Source organism: Harmonia axyridis, chromosome 2, assembly GCF_914767665.1.
Source record: "Harmonia axyridis chromosome 2, icHarAxyr1.1, whole genome shotgun sequence".
Classification (NCBI taxonomy): Eukaryota; Metazoa; Arthropoda; class Insecta; order Coleoptera; family Coccinellidae; genus Harmonia; species Harmonia axyridis.
In genome coordinates, this window is record NC_059502.1 from 37,531,007 (window position 1) to 37,543,725 (window position 12,719).

A 12,719-nucleotide genomic window follows, 5' to 3' on the forward strand; every position below is an offset into this window, starting at 1 on the left:
AAATTTTGGGGAAATGGTAAGTGTTAGAAAAAAAAGTTTCGAATAAAAGTTGTAGAGCGTAAAATTTTACATAAAAATGTTCTCACAACTTTTTTGCCTAAAATTGAAATTAACTGAGATATGGTAGCTAGAAGCTAGGGGATGATAACAGGAACTTTAAAAAATCATAAGTTGTTGAAAAATTGAAAAAACTCATAATTTTTTTTTTTAAATTACTTATATGATTATAAACTTTAATTCTAGAGAAAAATTTTTTTTTTTTAATTGTTTATAAAAAAGTTATAACAATTTAAAATTTTTATTTTCAAATTAAATCAACTTTAACTGATGAAAATATATATATATTTCTTTTAATAGATTAATATTTTAAGAAATTGACCATACGCGTTGAAATTTAATTTTTACCTGTTCTTTTCAAGCAGATATAAAATAATTTACCTGGTTAAAGATATTGTGTGGCGGCCATTTGCTTTCACTACCGACTTCGGTACCTCATGCGCATGCGTCAGTTGTTCTCAATGCGCCAGTTGTTCTCTGTGTGTTTACAATATTCTCCATTTGTTTTGAGTGAATTGATTAGTGCTGTTAATTTGGAAAAGGTAATTATTCAAGTGATGTTCAATTTTATATTGAGAAACCGCATGGTCAAAACATAAACACATGCTTTTTATTTACTTTGTTATAAAAATCACCATCAATCATTTTATATTATTTAATTTTTTAAATACTATTGTTGAAGTATCTACCTAGATTAGTTGATAATGAATTAATTTTGTACTTTTCTTGTTTATATAGGTTGAAATTTCAACATGGATCAACAAGCATTATGCAGTATTTGTGACACAGTTTTGATCAATGACACCGACACTGTTGTTTCAGTGAAAGAGAGAGGATTAAAAAAGTTGATTGAGAAAAGCATTGAGAAGGAAGACAGAAAAAGAAGACAGAAAAAAAATTACTTATATGATTATAAACTTTAATTCTAGAGAAAAATTTTTTTTTTCAATTGTTTATAAAAAAGTTATAACAATTTAAAATTTTTATTTTCAAATTAAATCAACTTTAACAGATGAAAATATTTTTTTTTTTTTAATAGATTACAAAATTGTATTACAATTAAAAAAATTTGAAGAAACTTCCTAAGAGTAATTGATTCTCTAATTATATAATAAATAAAAAAATATAGATTTTGCAATTCCAAAAATTATATTAAAATTTTTCAAAGTTAATATAAATTTCATCAAGTGGACTGCTGTCTCTAACAGTTGAGCTTCCTTCGTTTTCTTCTTCAGTAGGTGTTTCTTCGTCTTTATCGTTAGCTTTTGTATGTGTCTCATATTCACTATCTTCATTGGTATCAACGCCTGCATTTATACTGTTATTGCATGTATCACCATGACAAAACTTGCATAATTCATTACATTTGAGAGAACTTTTTCTACAACTACATCTTGCTGATGCACAATTGGTTCTACAACCACAAAAAATCTGTGAAGAATACAAGAAAAAAATTATCGTCCATAGCGTAAAAATTAACTAAAGAAGAATTTTATTTGATTGATATTATACCTTTTGTGTGGATACTTTTGAACGAGTGTTTTTAACAGTTTCACGTCCTGTACATATAGCTTCATTTTCTTGTTCTCCGTCTTCGACAGTAGTTTCTTCTTCACCATCATTTTCATCCTCATAAACATTTCCATCATCATCATTTTCATCATCACTATCATCTCTTTCTTCATCTTCTTTATCTTCATTTTCATCATCCTCAAGATTAAACGATCTTGCAGAAGCGTTATCACAGCTTTGGCCTTGGCAACTTTTACAAAATTTATTGCATTTTAAACCACTTTTTTTGCAACCACATCGAGCTGATAAACAATTCGTTTTACAGCTACAAGAAACCTGTTAAAATAAAATGCAAAATGAATAATTTATTATTACTATTGGATAACACTAAAATAAGATAAGTTGGTGTGAATTGTAACTTACTTTATCTATTAACTCCTTTGGTGCTGGTTCCGCGTTTGACATGATAGGTATCATCATAAATAAGGTTCTTCTCCAAACCCAATCGTCCGGATTTAGATTGTTGCCTAACCACTGTTGAATTTGATAATACACTCGTTTTGTATGTTCTCGTAGGGCTGATTCAGTCGGTGGTAAAGAAGCTAAGATAACTTCTTTTTTAAAAGCAGCAGCCGATAATGAAAATATCCTATATCTTAATTCACCAAGTGTCAGTTCATCTGTAATACTTTGACCATAGAGATGGAATATAATTTTTTCAGATACTGCGTATAATTCCTCAATTGAACGATTAGACTCATAGAAAACAGAAATTAGAGCTTGCAAATCAGGTTTTTTTTTCAATAAAGATATTATACTTTTTTTTCCTTTTTTAAAAATTGCACTTGTAGTGTCGCAACCTGCAAATGCATGCGCAAAAAGCAAAAAAGGCTTCAAATTTTTATCGTATTCCGTAGAATAAATAACATTAGCTTGTTTTCCTGGTGTCATTTTATAAAAGTATATTACCTCTTCGTCAGAGACAAGTGAAATCAAAATGATAAGTAAGTCAATATCATTACCAACTATCGTCACGGATTGATTTCTTCTTCTTTTTAAATCGATTGCAGTTTTGACAATTAAAAGATCCGCGTCTTCTGAAGCTATATTCGTGCTAATACCACGGTTTTGAAGATTATTACTCAGTAAGTTTACAAATTGTTTCTTATTTGCAATATTGGACAGGAACTTCTTTTGGGTCAAGGTCACGAGATTATCTTCAGAAATCTCAACATCTGCAGCAACACATTTTTCTTTTCTGCGATATCTTTCGTAGGACTTAATTCCTATTGTTTCCTTCGAGTAGCCATCGAATATGACTGTCACGTTAGATCCAAAATGTTTAATAAGATAAGAGTAGTAAAGGTTACAAATGTCTGAGTATTTCTTTCCATGCGGCCAAACATAGCTATGCAGAAGCCAGCCACCATCAATTACAAAAATTGATCCAGATCCAGATATTAAGGCAGGCGATTGAATGTATGGCTGGAAAACGTTATACAATTCTGATTTTGGTGTTTTTCTCATTAATCCATGTTCGTCGAATAAGCTCAGAGGAAACGGTGACAACTCGTACTTCAATGCATTGCGTGTTTCTTCAACATTGCCATGAAAAAATACTGATATTCTCTGAATTAACAAGAATGAGTCGACAGCAACAAAATCATCGCCAATATGCATACCACTTTTCGCATTTGCAAGTGTTTTCACTTTGAACGCGTTAGACAAAGAAACGTTATCAATATTTTTACCAACCATGGTAGCTATACCTTGCAATCCAACTTCTACTGCATTATGACAATTAATTGTTGGTCCACCTATGATTCCAGTAGAGAGTGATACTAATGAAGTTCTAACCTCAAATGGATTTCTTTCATCAAGCCAAAACAAAAATTTTTTAATTCCTACTTCATCTTTTGTGATTCTACTTCTTGAAATATCAACATGTTGTTCACTGTTGCTTGATTCAATCTTGCAATATGTCTCTAAACATTCCATGATATTGAATGCTGATGGCATTGCTACTAAATATCTTGTTACAACACTGGAAGTAACACCTCTTCCATGCTTCAAGTCAGTACCGAAGAAACGATTGAGGGTCTGTTCAATAACCATGTCTGACCAAATTCCAGCCCATGCTTTTTCGGATCTACGAATTGTAAAAAAACCTTCCTTAGTGAATTCGTCATATTCTCCTGGATCCATAATTAACTCGAGGTCAGCTATTTGTTGCAAATAAATTTGAGCGTATTTCGCATATGGATAATGTCCACTTGCATGGAAGAATGGTAACATCTCTTTGACGCTTTGTAAGTGTAGTTCCCAATTGCCTAATCGTTCCGCTTCTAAAAATTGCAATGCAATAATAATGCTTTTGAAATACTGGATCCATAATTTAGATGTTGGACCATTTTTTTCCATCACTGCCAGTTGCTGTACAAATCTTTCGCACATATCAGTTATTACTGGTTCGTCATCACAATCTGTTAGAAGTGGAGGTTCTGAATCCCACGTACCGAAAAACTTTTTAATAGAATCTTGGAATTCATCCGAAGGTTTCAAGCTTCTACAAATTATATTACCAAGTGCGGTGAACGACATGATATGAGCTCGCAACGCTCTAGCATAAGCATGACCAGTTAACATTTTCTTTACAGAATCACCTGCATAGACTGTTGTCCATAAATCTTCAATTCCACTCTCAGACATAATGTAACCGATTGCTCCCAGGTATGACATTAACAGGTGGAAGCCACCAAGACGAACGACAACATTTTTTAATTCTTCACTATTCGATTCTTGTACTATCGAAAGAGCTTTAGCATATAATGGCTGGTCATATGTGACAAAACATGTCTGTCTATTTAATTTACGAGTTTCAGCTGCTGCATAGTGTAAAGAACTATTTAATGTCGTCAAATTTGACGGTGGTCCATTTATAAATGGTAAGCAAACAATTTGCGACATTGTATAAGGAATCCCGGAAGACAAAACTTCCATATATCCTTTCCAAGATGGTACGTTTTTAACCTCGAAGAACTTGGCCCAAAGATACGCAGAATAATAAGTTGATATCACAGGTGATTTTCTCACTGGAATGTTTTTTATCGCAATGAATTCTAGTGATTGTAGAGCCTTAGTGTTAAAAGACCCGTAAGGTAATTGGGGAATAACGTGTTTTGATACTAATTCCTGAGGTTTTGGCATTTTCTTAAATTTAACAATATTTTCTTCGAAGCTTATAGACGATTCAGGCGTATACGCTACTATTCCACCAAGGCAATGAAAAGTCTCTTTACCATCTAATGTTTTAGCATTGTGATCAGTATTATCAAACACAAATTGTGCAAATGGCTTATCACTATTAATTTTAAGAGCTGGAGGATTAATAACTGTACAAGCTTCATGCAACTGAATGTGATAATATGAGGCACAAACACCTAATTTGCTCAACAGATCAACAATTAGTCTGGAACCAGTTTTTCTGTGGACATATGAACCAACTGCCAATTGGAGAGATGATATAAATTGTTTGGGACGTAAATAACTGACGATGGAATGTGCTATTGAATCTCTAACAATAAAATTATCACTGTATTGGTCACTGTTATCCTTGCATAGTAAATTTCCAAGGAACGAAGTTAATAATGGCGGAATTGATGACACAACATCGTCAAGAAAACTGGACGCAGGAGGGTACGATGTATTACGATAATCGTGTTTAATAATTTCATTACGGAGTATTTTGACAGCGACATTCAAAATTGTTTGCTTTTGTAAATCATCCATTTCATCGCCATCACCAGTGAACCAATCGCTACAAATTTTAGAAATATCGAATGTTTTATAATAGATCATTGGTTCCTTACCTCGATGATGAGATATGAAGATATCATCTTTATATTTTTCTTTCAACATTCGAAATAAAACAAAGTTACTCAAGGGATCATCTCCCATGATATCTTTTAGTTCCCGCAAACTAAATGTATACTGACAGCTTTCTTCAATGTGTTTGCAAATTTGATTAAAAATCCTAGCTGTTTGTTCTTTAAGGGTAGAGATTTTTGGTTCCTTCACGAGCTTATTAAAATTCACGTAGCATTTATGATGATAACTAGCTTTACAGTCAACTAGGTTGATGTCTTTAATGCGTTTAATCAATTCAGTACTAAACTCATCATTTTGCCTCCTGGCAATATCCAGTATCTGGTCTTGTGTGTACTTATTAGCTATCAAATGGACCCGTTTATGTTTGCGATCCAATGACATTTTACAAAAAAAACATAGATTTACAAAATCAAAATTCAAATTTGTTGAAGTTGACGCTGGTAGTATACTTGGTCCAACTACAGATGATGTAAAATGTGATGAAGATGGATCAGTAGATAATTTTGATTTTCTCTTAATTGAAGAGGTAGACATAGGATACGACTTCCTACATTCTTCATGAAAACTTACTTCAATCTTTCCGAGCCATAACTCGCTTTTTCTGTCTTCCTTCTCAATGCTTTTCTCAATCAACTTTTTTAATCCTCTCTCTTTCACTGAAACAACAGTGTCGGTGTCATTGATCAAAACTGTGTCACAAATACTGCATAATGCTTGTTGATCCATGTTGAAATTTCAACCTATATAAACAAGAAAAGTACAAAATTAATTCATTATCAACTAATCTAGGTAGATACTTCAACAATAGTATTTAAAAAATTAAATAATATAAAATGATTGATGGTGATTTTTATAACAAAGTAAATAAAAAGCATGTGTTTATGTTTTGACCATGCGGTTTCTCAATATAAAATTGAACATCACTTAAATAATTACCTTTTCCAAATTAACAGCACTAATCAATTCACTCAAAACAAATGGAGAATATTGTAAACACACAGAGATCAATTCACTCAAAACAAATGGAGAATATTGTAAACACACAGAGATCAATTCACTCAAAACAAATGGAGAATATTGTAAACACACAGAGAACAACTGGCGCATTGAGAACAACTGACGCATGCGCATGAGGTACCGAAGTCGGTAGTGAAAGCAAATGGCCGCCACACAATATCTTTAACCAGGTAAATTATTTTATATCTGCTTGAAAAGAACAGGTAAAAATTAAATTTCAACGCATATGGTCAATTTCTCAAAATAATAATCTATTAAAAAAAATATATATATATTTTCATCAGTTAAAGTTGATTTAATTTGAAAATAAAAATTTTAAATTGTTATAACTTTTTTATAAACAATTAAAAAAAAAAAATTTTTCTCTAGAATTAAAGTTTATAATCATATAAGTAATTTAAAAAAAAAAATTATGAGTTTTTTCAATTTTTCAACAACTTATGATTTTTTAAAGTTCCTGTTATCATCCCCTAGCTTCTAGCTACCATATCTCAGTTAATTTCAATTTTAGGAAAAAAAGTTGTGAAAACATTTTTATGTAAAATTTTACGCTCTACAACTTTTATTCGAAACTTTTTTTTCTAACACTTACCATTTCCCCAAAATTTCAAAAAAACCCCTTTTTTTATTTTTTTTCACCCCTTCCCGGGGGTGAATTTAAAAAAACCTTCCACAGTTCGTTTTTAGATGCTTCAAAGTAACTTATATCCAAAATTCAAGTTTTAACCTCAAAATTCGTATTTCATTGGCCATTTTCTTGGACATTAGTTATGTATTCATTGTTGCTAATTTGTCACAACACAAGCCAGGCGTTTCTTGAAAATACTTAAAAAATTTGTCAGAATATCAGGAAATACAAATATTCAATCAGCGAAACAATATCATTCTTCAATTCGATCTCAATGCATAGTAGGAGAGCTGGCACGAGTTTTTGGGTAGGTATTTGAGGCAAGCTGAAAACTTGTCAGATACCTCTCCTATTATATCTCAACTCGGAATTGCAGACCTGGCTGGTGAGTAGCGGGGCTAAATCAACCTCTAAATTTTTAAAAATATTATTTTTTGTTCCCAAAAAATATATTTTAGGCACTACGCAACTTATATATGTTGCACTGTAATATTTTTGACTCCGAAATTTTAACTAGAAACCTCATGGGTTATTGTAAGTCACGTGGCTTCGCCAGAGCCAATAGTAACGCGGCAAGCAAGAACGAAGACAGCTGTCGTTATGCGCTCTCTCTCACACTACACCTTGTCTATTTATTCCATTCATTATTTGTTTGATCACTTGGCAGGTAGAAAGCCCCACCGAAATGATCTGTCTTTTTAGGAATCTTATTCTTTAGTTATAAATAACACTCCAATCTCCATTAAAATTTTAAGCTGCATCAAAAACATTTTTATAATTTTTTGCATAATATTTTTGCACGCGTCTGGCAATGTTAAAACCCCGATTAAATTATCTGGCTTATTTTTTTTCGTATTCATCAAGTATTACACTGCAACATATATAAATTGCGTAGTGCCTCAAATATATTTTTTGGGAAAAAAAATAATATTTTTGAAAATTTAGGTGTTGTAGCCCCGCTACTCACCAGCCAGGTCTGCATTTCCGAGTTGGGATATAATAGGGGAGGTATCTGACAAGTTTTCAGCTTGCCTTTAATACCTATCCAAAAATTCGTGCCAGCCCTCCGACTAGTACGATTTTTCTGCAAAGTTAGTGAAATTCCACTATAAAACTAAATTTTGGCCGAAATTTTTGATAAGTTAGATGACGTGCGGGACATTGAAGTCTACTGATCCCTATTGAAAAATGTCTGCTCTTTCCGAATATTTCCATCCAATTTCAATTTTCTGATACGGATTTTATATTTGTAATTAGTTTGAAGATTGATCGATTGACCAAATGGAGTGAATTTTGCGTTCCAAATATCAATCAAGTATACTGGGTGTTTCAAAAATTATAAGGAATTGAAAATACTGATGAATACATAAACCACCCTATATCTCGGCTATGGGGAAGATTAGCCCTATCATATATTTTTTTTTTTTTGATAGGAGTGGACGTAATCTAGGTATACGGATTTTCAAAAGGATATTTGTTGGAGAAATTGAAATTTATATACGGATTTTGAGAGAAGTTGGCCTCATTGATGGAGTCTTACTTAGGCGAGAGATTATGTTTTATTGAGATCGATCAATCTCGCTCATTTGGATTCTATGTTACATCTGGCGTTCCTCAGGGCTCTAACTTGGGACCTCTGCACTTTCTCCTGGTCGTGAGTGATATTCTCGATGATAAAGGCATTTCGATTTTGATGTTCGCTGATGATTTGAAGCTCTTCTGTAGGATATTCTCTATTGCAGATTGTGTTCGATTACAGGGGGCGCTTGATGCTTAAGATGGTGTGAAACGAATGAGCTGTCGGTAAATGTTTCTAAGTGCTATGTTAAGTCTAAGAAAAGTAATATGATTCTTTATTATTATCGGGTCGATAATCATGTATTATCTCGTGTGGAAGTGTTGTGTGGCAGTCAATGTTCTTTTGTGCCACACTTGAATCAACTAATTTCCTTTGTCAGTAAAACTTATGGATTCATTATTCCTAATGTAAACAGTTACAGAACTTGTTCTTATTGCTTTTGAATAACCTCATTATAACTATCATTACTATTTATGACTATTATTATTAATGGTATGGCCTAAGAACCATTCACATGGGCAAGCCGGTCCTGGATACCAGAGAGGTAATGGCCAAGGCCCCTAGGGAGGTTGTCAATTTTATTAACGTCGTTGACGACCTCCCTGGGTTTCTATGAATGAGTAGGGTAGTGAACAAAAGATCTGCATGGTCGCAGTTCCCGGAAGGCTCACCGAAGCAAAACGACCCCAGTTCAAATAATAATAATAATAATTATTAATGGTAGGAGATTTCAAAATTTGTGCACGTTAATATTATTTTTTTACACTTTTATTCGTAGCAAGTTAAAATATTGTAGCATTATTTGGAGATCCATTTATAATTGCTATAGAAAACGAAGTGAATCTGTACAAAGAAAGTTCTACAAGTATCTAGTTTGGAGGGAAGATGACGTTTATCCACATTTAGGTTTTTATACTATTATAGTGCTTAGTAGATTTGGAGCTGAGCCCATAGAGCATAGGGTCAATATAAAAGAACTTATATTTCTTTATAAGATTGTAAATGGTTTAATTGATTGTATACAATTACTTCAACATATATCATTTTTGGTGCCTCATACGGTTCAAGAAGTAGAGCTGTGTTCTACTGTAGGGCGGATAGAACGAACGATAGTTTTAGATCACCGATTGATTTCATGTGCAGATTGTTCAATTCCATATCCAGCAGATGCGACATATATAATGATTCTCCCCCTCTATAGTAGCTGCCTTTTTGGAAGAAATTGGTGATTTTCAGTCATGCTTAGGATAAGTTTTTCTTCTTCCGACAATGTTTTTGGTAATTTCTAGTTCTCAATATTATGTTGGTATTTTTGAATTATATTTTACTGTGATTGGGTAATTTCATGTGTTAGAAATTAACGGCTTATTATATATGAAAGGTTTTTTGGACTCGTCTAGGATAGCTCTACCTCAGGTTAACGTATGTACATTTACGAATGAAACACCCTGTATATTACAACACAGCTATCTAGTAGCTCACAAGGACACAATTTCTTATTGAACTTGCAAAGCATACTCGAACACAAGAATATAAGACTTTTGGAAAAAAAAACCGTTCATGAAGCATGCAGATCCCAATGTGAATTGAATTCGAAGAAGATGGCTTCTGTCCCAGCGAAAAAACCTCTTCGTTTTCGTTTCTTTAATCATTTTGTTATTGTTGTTGTTGCAAGAGCTACAACTATAATATTCCCATGTGCGATAGTTGTAGGTCAAATATTTGTAAAGAATGTGTAATATAGAATGGAATTTTCACATTGTTTCTAATTAAAAATGGGTATTATTTGGTAACTTATTTTTTCGTTAGTCTTAATATTATTCTTAATTATTTTGCACTATTTTCTATTTTCTCCATTACTAACTAACTGAAAAACACAAGGGCACCTTTTCTACCCAGGGAATTCGAGAAATATCGTTGTAGATTTTCGACGATTTTCAAAAATTAGTTTCAGTTTGAGGTAAAGAACAATTTGCATTTATGTTTGAAACTGTGTTGTAATAAACAAGTTGAAGCCTTTTGTGTTTCATTATTTCAATTTCAACATCACCCTTAGAACAATTCAGAAAGTGGGGTCATGTCGACCCCACGTCCGTAATACTGTACTACTCAATGCAAGTCAGTTGTTGAAGGTTGAATTCTAAGTTGTTGACAATTTAATCTATTGAATTTATTCACAGAAGAGTAGGCATAATGATTTTTGCGAGAAATATAATATTCATCTATAATTTGATTGTTTTCTTCCATGTGTTTTTTATGCGGACTGGAGTTATTCATTCCAAGATTTTTGAAAAAGATGATAGAAATATCAAACCTTCTCATAAAAACCATATATCCAGAGAAAAATAGCCAGAACCAATAACAATCCGTCCAAAGAACAACCTGGAACTTAACCTCGTAATGCCACGCGCTTAATCCCGGAAGCGAAAGCGGCTCTGGAGCTGCCTCAACGACGTTCCCGGAACCACTGACTGGTTTCGTTCGGCGTCCAGACGGCGGCGGCCGCGCACGTCGTCGAGACGTTGCGCGTCGTTTTCGGGGGATTTTTTCAATTGGGTCTTTTGGGCATCTGCATATTTTCGAATAGGTCAATTAAAAATGCACGAGTGTGTATGTGGGCCGTGACATGAAAGAGTCGGAGTTCACGTATGAAGCCGGTGTATCTGATCTGGTCAAAGGGAAGTATTACGGCAGGAAGTTCACTTCTCTCGACCCCCGAGGAGATTCGTGATACTTGGAGTGGAATGGTTAATCTCTAGGAAATTCTGATATCGTTGAGAATTCTTTGTTTCTTTCTTCTGGTTTATTGTTTCTCATAATAAACCTTAGAATTCCTTCAGGATGAAAAATTATAGCCTCCCAGGAATGTTGAAAAAATAACTTGAAAAAATACTTACCTAATTTGAATCCCTTTCAACAGAGAGAAATATTTTCAGGCTACATTCCGATTGGCTATACGTTGAACAAATGTCTGCAAATTTTGAACCGAAAATAATAATAATGAAGGTATTATTCGATAAATTCCATGAAAAATGATAACAAAATCTTTTAGGACTTTAGAAATGATTTAAAGGGCGAGATCCAGCACACTGCATTGAGCGTACTGTTCAATCGAACCCCCTGATTTATTGACAGAAAAATAGAAAATTCATCATACCAAGCACATACCAAAGGCTCAAATATATGTTAACCACCCAAAACATGACATAACTTGAAGATCTCATATTACAATTGTATGCAAAACCAAAACATGTGGACATCTAAAAGTACAAATATACATATATCCACATGAATATCAACCAGATAGAATAGCCATCTGCTCATCCTTAAGCCTGCTGAATATTACTGAATATTACTACTGAATATTAAGGCCCGTAGACGTCTTATATAACTAACTCCTCTGATGTCCACAGGTAAGCTATTCATACACAGCGTGACATAATATGAAAAAGATCTACGAAATAATTGTGTTGTAAATCCAGGAGGTATAAGGGTACCTTCAAAACGTATGTTCAAATTATGGAAATCAGGCCGAAATGTTATTTCATTATATAGGTACAGAGGAGTTCGGTTGATTAATAATTTCATAAACAATAATGAAGCATGAAGAGATCTTCTTTTTTACATGTTGAACCAATCCACAACGCGTAAGGTTCTTTCACACGGTGAGCCGTGCGGCTCTGGCTCATGAGCGAGAGGCAAACCCGACAAACCGAAATGTAAATACTACAACGGTGCTTTCACTCGATGAGCCATGAGCCGTCACGGCTCATGAGCGTGAGCTTCTTTCACAGGGTGAGACGTACGGCTCTCGCTTATGAGCGAGATTCACATCGACGGATCGAAATGCAAAGAATACAACGGCGCTTTCACACGATGAGCCATGAGCTAGCTCATGAGCGAGAGCCGTCATGTCTCATGCATCTCGACCTTGTCTCGACCAAAGCGCTTGTATAGGAAACAGGGCCGTGTCTAGGCAGTAAACAGGGTAGGAGTTCGCGTCGGACAAAATTCAGGGGCGCCATTTCAAGCTTGATC

The 12,719-nt window shown here is 33.7% G+C and overlaps 2 protein-coding genes across 6 annotated transcripts in view; both read right to left on the reverse strand.

Annotated features, from left to right (window-relative positions):
* LOC123672345 (glutamate receptor ionotropic, kainate 2) overlaps nt 1-11,135 on the reverse strand; it is a 730,109-nt gene extending 718,974 nt beyond the window's left edge. For all 3 annotated transcript variants that reach the window (XM_045606425.1, XM_045606423.1, XM_045606424.1), the window contains exon 1: nt 10,996-11,135. The gene's annotated coding sequence lies outside the window, so the exon portion shown is untranslated. The remainder of the gene's footprint in view (nt 1-10,995) is intronic.
* Nucleotides 1,084-6,196, reverse strand: LOC123672350 (tumor rejection antigen P815A-like). Of its 3 annotated transcripts, none has more exons than XM_045606433.1 (3): nt 6,028-6,196; nt 1,570-1,905; nt 1,084-1,471 (listed from the first exon to the last, which is right to left on the reverse strand). In XM_045606433.1, the coding sequence occupies exons 1-3, from the start codon at nt 6,181-6,183 to the stop codon at nt 1,445-1,447; spliced, it is 519 nt and encodes a 172-aa protein (XP_045462389.1). In that variant the 5' UTR covers nt 6,184-6,196; the 3' UTR covers nt 1,084-1,444. The 3 variants fall into 3 exon arrangements, with proteins under 3 accessions (XP_045462389.1, XP_045462387.1, XP_045462388.1); XM_045606431.1 differs by having other exon boundaries at nt 1,084-1,488; XM_045606432.1 differs by lacking the exon at nt 6,028-6,196 and adding an exon at nt 1,993-2,061 and having other exon boundaries at nt 1,084-1,488.
* Nucleotides 11,136-12,719: the final 1,584 nt, after the last annotated feature.

Excerpts from the sequence above, each read along its gene's own strand:
- LOC123672350 (XM_045606431.1), bottom strand. The coding sequence starts at position 6,183 with ATGGATCAACAAGCATTATGCAGTATTTGTGACACAGTTTTGATCAAT. Across the intron at positions 1,906-6,027 it reads TATGGCTCGGAAAGATTGAA|GTTTCTTGTAGCTGTAAAAC; the intron begins GTAAGTTTTCAT and ends TTATTTTAACAG. Across the intron at positions 1,489-1,569 it reads CAAAAGTATCCACACAAAAG|ATTTTTTGTGGTTGTAGAAC; the intron begins GTATAATATCAA and ends TATTCTTCACAG.